Here is a 10366-nt window from a genome sequence, read left to right as displayed (position 1 = left end):
TGCTCACTCTGCTACGCGGCACTCGGGATTCGACCCGCCAAACTGCCGACCTTCCGATCGACAAGTTCAGTGTCCTAACCCACTGAGCCACCGCGTCCCTTCTTCTAAGTAAAAATAATCCTTAACTCCATTTGTTGAGAAAGGTACAGTTTATTAGAAGTTAAATGAATTGCAGTAGGGTAAAGCCAGAATGGAAAGTTTGCGCCAGATTTTTGCCAGTTAATTTTCCTCCCTTGGTCCCTTCCTAGCTTATCTTTCATTGTCCAAGTTTAAAAGAGATGTTTTGGAAACAGTCACTCTACAAGTTGGCATTCTTCTCCCAGGGAAGTGACCTTGAGTTGGTTCTCACAGAGAAACCTCCTCACAGTTCAGTTTCACTTTCCCCCAGGCCTTCATCCTCCCTTCCAGCTTCACCCCATGGTTCATGCAGACTGGCAGTGAGGTGGCAGTTCCTACAGTAGCCAACTCAACAACTATCATCAAATCTCCCTGGTTTATGCTATGCAGGGTATGTTGCTCTTAGACTACAGTAACAATGACAATATAAGAGTTGGAAGGGACCTTGGAGATCTTCTAGTTCACATCTTCTTTCAGCTGTATAACAAAAAATGTTTGGATATATATTAAACCCAAAATTTGAACATTTGTTCCAGCCTCTGTCCTCCAACTTCTTAAGTTTTTTCTTAAGGTTTAAGCTCTCCATATCCAACAAGGGAGAAGGTGGGGTTATTTGCCTTTGTGTACATCAGTCAATCAGAATAGAGCTGTAAGAGATCTTGGAGGTGAATGAACCTGTATTGTCAAAGTACAACCATGTATACATTGAGATTAGCTGAACCTCCCTTCGTGCTCCCACCCCCCAACTCAAGTGACAACAAACCTCCATCTTATTACACCATGTGAACTGATTGCACCACACACCGGCCTCGCAAGTCAATTCTGCATAAAGTGTATAAAAATTATTTCCCGTTCAAAAGCCTTAACAGCCCACGGATAAAAGCTGCTTTTCAGCCTGTTGGTGCGGCTGGCTATAGTCCTATATCTCCTAGCCGATGGTAGGCGAGTAAAGAGATACCGTGCAGGGTGTGAGTCATCCAGCCCGCTTCTCAAGCAAGAAACTACACCGTTCCAGACAATCCCTTTTTGAAACCTTCCAGTGATGGAGCACCCACAACTTCTGAAGGCAAGCCGTTCCAACTGATTTAATTGTTCTCATTGTCAGGAAATCCATTCGGGGCTTGTTTCTTTAACACTTGCCACAACAGACCCTTTTGCTGACTTTCTGAATAGGCTAGCTTTTGCACATTAACAAAAAACAGTTTTGGCTAAAAAAGGAAAACACGGGCCCTTTTTTTTTTAACTTAAGAAGGAGTCACGGATGTCATACTAAAACGCTAACACCACCTTTATTAAAAAGCGTCGCGTCCCCATTCTCCGAGAAAAAAAACCTGCACAAATCCTTGCAATTTTGCAGGTAACGTTTCGAGGGAACCATAGCAGAAAACAAGGCTAAAGGAAAGAAAATGGGGAGGGCCTTCTCTGTGGGCGCGCCTGACCTATGGAACCGTTTACCGGTTGAGCTCCGGATGGGCTCCCGACCTTCGCTCCTTCCGACGCGACCTAAAAACACATCTGTTCAAGCAATCCGGTCTGGTCTGACGGGTTCTTTTTTAATTATTATCTTAAGGTAACTATCTTCTACATTTGGGCTAAATTAGGGTTTAATTTATTTTCAATATTTATATTTGTACATTCTATTATTTATGTCACTGTTCACCGCCCTGAGTCCTTAGGGAGAAGGGCGGTATACAAATCAAATTAATAATAATAATAATAATAATAATAATAATAATAATAATAATAATAATAATAATAATAATAATAATTAATAAAATAATAATAATAATAATAATAATAATAATAATAATAATAATAATAATAATAATAATAATAATAATAATCTGGATGGGGGGGTGGGCGGCTATCCAAATTCAGAAAACCTCCAGAGGAGCCCAGAGGAGCGGGAGGTGCCAACCCTTTGCCCAAATAACGGGCATCTGACTTCGGGCAAGCCAAACTCTCCACGTTTCAAACTTCCCCGCCTCTTCCCAGGGCGGCCGGTGGGCGGGGCCGCCTTGACCACTCCCACCGGACGTGGGCGGCGCACCGGAAAGGGCTGCGCGGCCATCTTGGGTCCGGAGGTCAGGAGGGGCACGTGACCGGAACTTCCTGCCCCCGCCAAGGAGGAAGAGGCGTCTTTGAGGCGGCCGCGGCTTTGAAGGGTTGTTATGGCGTCAAGGTTACTCCGGGTCTGCGGAGCCTGGCGGGCTCTCCGGGTGGGACCGGCGGGGTCTCGCGCGGCAAGCACTGGCGGTGAGCTTTTCCCGGGCGGGCGTCCCCTCCGAGGCTGAGACTACACTTCCCATCATTCCCACCCGGGATGGAAGGGCCTGGGAGCCACGCGGGGCGGGTGGGGCTTCAGCTTGTGCAGGAGGGGGGGTATTGCTCAGGCTCCTTTTCGTAATTAAAACCAAGCCCCAAATCATTACCTTCGTTATAAAGGTGATGTGTCATTTTATCCCAGGGCTGTTAGACTACCTAAAAATAATCAGGGGCTACAGAGTTTATATACATAAAGTCTCAAGACAAAATGACACATCACCTATATAACGAATAGATAGTCCATGGTATTAAATATATTTTTAAAATGCCAAAAGATGCATGTTACAGTAAAATAGCATCAGCCACCCTCCACAAAAAGAACTGTATAAACACCCAGCAATCTCATGGCTGTGCCATAATTACCATAAAAAGTAAAGGTAAAGGTTCCCCCGCACATGCGTGCTAGTTGTTCCAACTCTAGGGGCCGATGCTCATATCCCTTTCAAAGCCAAAGAGCCAGTGCTTTTCTGAAGACGTCTCTGTGGTCATGTGGCCGGCATGACTAGACGCCAAAGGCGCACAGAACGCTGTTACTTTCCCACTGTAGTGGTCCCTATTTTTCTACTTGCATTTTTACGTGCTTTCGAACTGCTAGGTTGGCAAAAGCTGGGACGAGTAACAGGCGCTCACTCTGTTACGCGGCACTCGGGATTCGACCCGCCAAACTGCCGACCTTCTGATCGACAAGCTCAGCGTCCTAACCCACTGAGCCACCGCATCCCTATAATTACCATACTATCTGTATTTTCCATCAAAAAAGCTGATGCATTTCTCATGCCATTTTTCTCTCACACTAGAATGACTAGAATGCTTTTGACATTTTTTTTGTTTTATTCACTTATAATATACAAAAATACCAAAGCAAATAATAGGGAATAAAGGTAAGGGAAAGAATGACTGGAATGCTAAAACTGGAGGATAGTGGAGTTCTTGAAGTCCTTCCACCCCCGTGTGGGATCTGCAAAGGGAATGTAATTGGTGGCATTCTAGCTTCCGCAGATGTTTTTCGAGGGTCCTTGTGCCACTTGACTGACTCATAAGCAGCATACAGGTTATTCAATTGAAATGTCCTCTTGCCATCAGAACTGCTTATTAAAGCACTTTCTAGAGCAGGGGTCCCCAGCCTCCAGTCCGTGGACCGGTACCGGGCCGCGGCATGCCTGCAACTGGGCCGCACAAACAAAGCCCCATCTGCAGGATACAGGCAGCACACAAAACCACATACCCTTCAGTCCGCGGAAACATCTCTCTCCACGTAACTGGTCCCTGGTGCCCAAAAGGTTGGGGACCTCTGTTCTAGAGCACACTTTTCAAACTTGATGACTTTAAAAAGGTAAAGGTTCTCCCGCACGTGTGCTAGTCGTTTCCGACTCTAGGGGCCGATGCTCATCTCCCTTTCAAAGCCAAAGAGCCAGTGCTTTTCTGAAGACGTCTCTGTGGTCATGTGGCCGGCATGACTAGACGCCAAAGGCGCACAGAACGCTGTTACCTTCCCACTGTAGTGGTCCCTATTTTTCTACTTGCATTTTTACATGCTTTCGAACTGCTAGGTTGGCAGAAGCTGGGACGAGTAACAGGCACTCACTGTGTTACGCGGCACTTGGGATTCGACCCGCCAAACTGCCGACTTTCTGATCGACAAGCTCAGCGTCCTAACCCACTGAGCCACCGCATCCCTTTTTAGGAATTCCTCAGCTAGCATGTTAGATTTGTCTCATCTTCTCTACCCCAGTCTTTCAGACTAATATAAACACGTGGGATTTAACTCCATACTAATCTGAATTTAATTGTTTAGCAGATAGCCCATAATTAACCCCGACATAACCCCAGTTAACCCTGATTACTAGTTCCCACGTTTATAATACAAAATTGGTTAAAGCTAAGCCTATCTCTTATCTGTCATGACAACAAAATGCCAGAATTCCTACACTTGAGGATTTTTTTTTAATAAAAGCTTACTTTTAAGGAAATATTCTTCCCAATAACGGTAGTTCCTTTCATTTTCTCAAGGTGGAATTTGTCCACCCAGCACAATATGACTGGGAGAGGAGCTGCCTCTTCAACTGGCGAGCCTGAAAAAACGAGTTTCAAAGGCAGCTCCCTCACTTTGAACTCTGCCTCCCTAAACTCAGGCTATTCCTATCCATTTATACTGTAGGAAACATAAAAAACGTTATTTGAGGAGTCAGTTTGAAATTATAGATTTTATAGATATTATCACTTGTAAACTGACAGAAGGAACATGAAAATCCGCCTAATAAATAAATAAAACTATTTTAAAATATATTAGGGTGGAAGTGGGTTTACAGAATTGCTCAAGTAGCAGTTTGTTAATAGTGATGACTCCAAATGCGTTCTAGTGTGAAATTCCCGACCTTTGGGGTGTTCTTTTGTAAGCAGGTTAATAAGATAAAGATCCCCTAGGCTAGATTTCAAAATCCTGCTAACCACTATTACTATAGAATTATGTACTACTGTCTAGGTCTATTAAACAGAACATCTTGAATAGATGGGTAGTGTACATTATACATACACACCAGTCATTCTATTACTTACATCGGGGGTCCCCAACCACCGGTCCGTGGACCAGCACCGGGTTGCGGCATGCCAAAAACTGGGCCACGCAAACAAGCGAAGCCCCATCCACGGGATGCAGGCAGCACACAAAACCACACACCACCTCCGGACTGCGGAAAAATCTCTCACTGCAGAACTGGTCCCTCGTGCTCAAAAAGTTGAGGGTTGCTGACTTAGATGCACTATACATATTTGTATCCTCTAAGACAGGGTTTCTCAACCAGGGGTGCTCACACCCCATGGGAGTGTTAGACGATATTCCAGGGGGTGCGAAAGCTTGGGTTTTCAAAATTATAGTGTATATGCATAATTCATCGTCATTATTTCAAGCTTTTGTAAGGGGTGCAAGAATATATCAGAAGCATTCTAGGGGTACGGGGTATAGAAGCGGTTGGGAGCCGCTGCCCTAAGACATTTGAAAAATGGCTGCCGTGTTTGTACTTAATTATTTTAATATAAGAAATTGCAAGTCTAAAATGGGTGCGACTAAGCCATTCTCATTAGTTCAAAATGGTGCAGTGTGAGCTTGTAGCTGAAGTCAAATTCTTCTGTTATTTCTGCAGTCTGAACACCTACATCAAATAGGCTCTTGAGAGACCACCCTATTCGTTTACTTCGTGAGCTGACTTTTGTCTTTTTAAAAGCCTTTTTTCTTCTGCTTTCTGTTTGTATATTAGGAAAGTTGAGTCTGCTTGTAAATTGAAAATCTCTTGTGTTCATGGCTAAAGCACTTTTAGCTTAGGATGAAAGGTTAAGTGAGAAGCAGGTCCTTAATTCCTGTTATTTCCATTTGTCCTTCTCTTGCTTATAACTGAATCCAAAAGTCAATAAGATCAGCTTTAAAGTAATTTATAAAAGTATAAAACAATGCATGGGCTTTTAGGATTGATCAGTGATTCTCTGATATGCAATTGTATTCTTAATATTGATGTGTTCTTGTGTTCTTTTTCATTGTTTATTTCATTGTCCTATTGTTTTACTTCTGTTTACACTCATTTCTTTCCCCTTTTTATTATTGTAAGCCACCTACAGGAGCCCCGTGGTGAGATAAGCAGCAAATAAATTAAACAAAGACAAACTGATAAAAAAACAACAAAATGAACATCCAGCTGCTATGGAGCCAATCAACAGAAATTGTTGAGAATGCTGGAAAAAAGTATTCAGAGCCAGATCAATACACTCAACTGTATATGGGGCCTGTAGATTTTCTTTAGCCTTGTGGTTTGATTACTAGAAGAAGTTGCTGTTTTCAGGGCAAGCAAATGTTTCATATGCTACCAAAGAATATTGGACCTTGTTTTTAGCCGTAAGGGGAATATCTGACAAGAGGAGGAATCTTTCATATTGCCTAATATTGTCCTTCTCTACCCCAGGTATGCCTACTGATGAAGAACAGGCCACAGGAATGGAGAGGAAAGTTATGGATACTATAAAGAAAGGAGTGGTGAGCAAAGCCAAGCACAGCAACACTTCTTTGAGCAATGAAACAGTTGACCATAAGGAACCTCGCTCCTTTCTTGGAGGGGCAGTGTTTTAGCTACCTCGCTTGTCATCGTACTTTATTTAACTACTTTAAGTAGTTGACTTAATTAAAAGGGTCAACTACTGAGCCTGCCCAAAGTAACATATCCTCCACCATAGCCCTGTACATGAAGACAGATGATTTTGTCGATCAATGATCAACAGAGCCTTTGACAGAGAAACCTAGATTGCTTCAGAATCCAGGCTAAGCCATCATTCTTGACTTGAAACTGGTAGTTGGAAAGATTTAGCTAATCCTGGGCCTGGGGGCCTAGTTCTCCTAATGGCAGAATTGGACAATGAAAAGTTTGAGGATAAAAGTTATCAAAGGCGATTCGCCATCAATAACTTTAGAATTGGGGCTAAGGATGGTACATGATTTAATGGCTTTAACTTCTCTCTCTCTGCTGGTTGTAGGATCCTTATGGAGTATTTCCATCCAAACCATACGGGGGAACAAAAGACGACCCCCACCTCGTCCCCTCCTTGACAAACGTGAGGCTCGTGGGCTGCATCTGTAAGTGGCTCCTCATACGGTAGACTTGTTTCTTGAAGGGTCTGTGCTGCTTTCTGAGTTGGTTGTTTGCTTGCAGACGTTTCATTACCCACAATAGGTGTCATCAATGCATCAGCACCGATGATAGTTAATGTGGGTAATGAAACGTTCTCAAGAAAACAACCAACTCAGAGAGCATCAGGGACCCTTCAGATATTCTCCTTGATTGAGACCAGTTTCTTGAACAGTGCTTACCCCAAAAAGACAATTGAGGGGAGGCATTTGAAATCATGGTTGGAGAAAGTATTGTTCTTGATGCAGGGGGAAAAAAACTTTGGGTGTCAAACTCGCAACATCACGTGACGTGTCGCAACGTATCGTGACTTCCCCCCCCCCCCAATTGCTGGCAATGGGCTGGGCGTGGTTTCGCTATGATGCATTCGGCCCACCGGCCGGCAGACACCCCCGTTTTAGAAGGATGGGGAGCTCCATCTCATTAGCTGAAATTTCTTGAGAAGTGCAAGCCAGTGACATACAAACAGGGACGCGCAAAGCATTTGGGAAGGACCCTCCAGGCGTCTCTTCTCAAAAAGGCCACCTCCTCTGGACCAGGGTTGTGGAGGATCTTAAAACCACTTTCCTCTTAGTAGGGCCGGGATCCAAGGCAACAAGCTGCTTCGAAGCCAACGGGGCCATCCAGAAGCGGTGTTTTCCAACCTCAGCCGTTTTAAGATGTGTGGACTTCGACTCTCAGAATTATGCTGGATCGGGAATTCTGGGAGTTGAAGTCCACATATCTTAAAATGGCTGAGATCGAGACGTACTGACCTAGAGCATCCGTCTGCAATGCCTCAAAAGCAGTTCCCCCTTATGCCAACATCATGTGACCACAGTTGTAGCCTGATCCCACAGAAAGACACCTTTGGATCAGGAAATTGCCAGGCACTGCGCTGTTTGCCCCATATGCTGTGAAGCACCTTCCCTTTTGCATCTGAAATATTGTGCCGTTTTGACCATTTGGTCTTTCCCTTCCCCAAGTGTTTGCCTAACTGCTTTCGTTTGTACAGCCCTGGTCACAAGAGGGATCCCTTTGAAGCCCTTCCTTACGTTGGCCGTTTCGCTCATTTCTTTCTGCAACCACATTTTGTTACCGAAATTCCAAAGGGTTCAGAAGATTGCCTTTTTTTAAACTTGAAACAGCTAGGTTTTGCTTATTTATTTGCTGCACATATAGCAGCCTTTGCTCGGGTAGCATGTACATTTTTCTAACGCTTCTGTAGCATTCTGATAATCTTGTTTCTACCCTTTTGTAGGCGAGGAGGAGGCCACGGAAACGTACTACTTTTGGGTTCACCAAGATAAAATGGAGCGCTGCCCTTCATGTGGGGCCCATTTCAAACTGATTCCCTGCGAGTTGCCCTGAAGGGCTGCAGAACCTTTTTGGGACACAAGCTTGAGCCAGAAATCTGAATAAGTTATGAGGTCCTGTATTTTCTGAAGTTCAATAAAGTCTTTTGGCCCACAGTGTAAAACATGTCATTTGCGTTCTGTGTTCGCAGTTAAAAATTGCATTGAAATTGAGAACTTTGAATAAGAAAAAATGGCATTTTCCAGTTTCAAGGCAAGAAGCAGATCTGTGTCCCTGGAGTTTTCTTCTGGAATGATGTCTACACGTGGACAGAAATGCCATGGCTAACATGGAATCTTCCTCACAGTGAATTTAAATGTTAATGCCATTCTCCATTAAGTTGGGGCTAGATTCTAGAAGCTTGCAGAAATCCGGTAACAGGCTAGTAGCTAACTCTCTGGGGCACTTGCTATCAATTTTTGCCCAGTTGCTGTATGGCTCCCAGATTTTATTTGGCCAATTAACTCTTACCAGCAGCCAGAGGCATTCAAGTGGTTTTCAAAGAATGAAAACGGCACCCTAAATTCCAACCTTTTTGAGTCTTGGGACTGCAGACGCGAAGCTTGTGTGAGTGTGCAACATTTTCTTTGTCATATTGAGAAAAGCATCATTCTGCTAGGGGCCAATCAATCCTCAGCCATTACTTTTTTCTCTAGCATTTAATTCAGTCTTACTGTCCTCCCTTAGTATGGAGATTCACTAACCATCGTTATCCATAACTGCATTTCAAAAAAGCACATCTACTAATAAACTGAAATAGTTGCTTTGAGATGTATTTATTGATATATTTGCCTTTCCCCCCTGGTAAATGGGAGTCTTAGATGGTCACACAAACGTGCTTTGTATTTGCTATATATCCAGCCCTAACTAAACCACTTTCTCATACTGGTTATCATATTGCTGGCGAAATATTCCACTGTCACATGAATTCCAGACACAGCTTACCTGATGCCAGACTATCACAAAACCTTTAAGACAACATATATTTTTACTTCCTTTCCAAAAGGAACTTCCAACCAAACAGGATATGGTTATTTACTAGTAAGGGCAGAATAACCAAGAAGAAAAGTGCAATTAGTATATTGGGACCACCCTTTGAACCCGGAAGGGCTCTTTAAGCCAGGGGTCTTCAAACGTTGCTGGCTGAGGAATTCTGGGAGTTGAAGTCCACAAGTCAATAAAAGGGCCAAGTTTGAAGACCCCTGCTTTAAGCCATCAAACATCCAATCTCGTCAGGGTAAGAGTCCAAATTCCAGCATCCCTGACAGATGACATCGGTTTTTCTTAAATTTAAATCTGTTATTTGATATCCTGCAATCAGGTGTCACATAGGAGACCACGGTCCACTTTGATTTTAAGGCAAGTGGACTTTTAATTTATTCTAAAATTTCCCAGCTGACCATGCATGGCTGGCTGGGGAATTCTGGGAGTTGAAGTACACCTGTCTTAAAGTGGCCAAGGTTGAGAAACGCTGTCTAACTTCACACATATTTTTGAAATGACTACACCTGAGCTGACCGTGGTCAACCGAGAAAGAGGATAGCAGTGAGAATGACCTAGTGTCTGGCAGGTCCTGGAGAGCCACTACGGGAATGAGGACGGAGACAGATTTAAAATTCAATCTCTTTTGTGTTCACTGATCTGCAGGACCAGGAAAGCACCACAAAATCCTTGGGAGAATCATTTAATCCAACAGCTAACACTCCCTATCTCATTTTGTGATTTGCATCAACTCTTCACATGGCAAAATCGTGGTTTGGTAAGCCTAGCAATATGGAATAGACTTTTATGTTTTGAAAAGTGCAACGTAAGAGCTTCCTAAACCCAACCTGTGCAACGCAGCGCTTCCTGGAAGAAGCGCCGCCCAAATTCCTGAAAAATTTAAGGCGTTCTAACATACCCCGTGGACCACTGAGTGCCGA

General features: G+C 43.7%; 1 protein-coding gene across 1 annotated transcript; it reads left to right on the top strand.

The window, feature by feature from the left end:
* The first annotated feature begins 2193 nt into the window (after positions 1-2193).
* Positions 2194-8585, top strand: COX5B (cytochrome c oxidase subunit 5B). Its single transcript, XM_083368221.1, has 4 exons — positions 2194-2373; positions 6393-6463; positions 6958-7057; positions 8350-8585. Exons 1-4 carry the CDS (start codon positions 2289-2291, stop codon positions 8457-8459), a joined length of 366 nt encoding a protein of 121 aa, XP_083224347.1. The 5' UTR covers positions 2194-2288; the 3' UTR covers positions 8460-8585.
* The last annotated feature ends 1781 nt before the right edge of the window (positions 8586-10366 follow it).

Source organism: Vipera ursinii, assembly GCF_947247035.1.
Source record: "Vipera ursinii genome assembly, chromosome: 8".
Lineage (NCBI taxonomy): Eukaryota > Metazoa > Chordata > Lepidosauria > Squamata > Viperidae > Vipera > Vipera ursinii.
The sequence above is the reverse complement of the archived record's forward strand: the minus strand, read 5'-3'. Positions and strand labels throughout refer to the sequence as shown.

Bases quoted from the DNA above. Each gene is read 5' to 3' on its own strand.
- COX5B (XM_083368221.1), top strand. From the start codon at position 2,289: ATGGCGTCAAGGTTACTCCGGGTCTGCGGAGCCTGGCGGGCTCTCCGG. The intron at 6,464-6,957 runs GTGAGCAAAGCC...TGCTGGTTGTAG, and splicing joins ATACTATAAAGAAAGGAGTG to GATCCTTATGGAGTATTTCC. The intron at 7,058-8,349 runs GTAAGTGGCTCC...ACCCTTTTGTAG, and splicing joins GAGGCTCGTGGGCTGCATCT to GCGAGGAGGAGGCCACGGAA.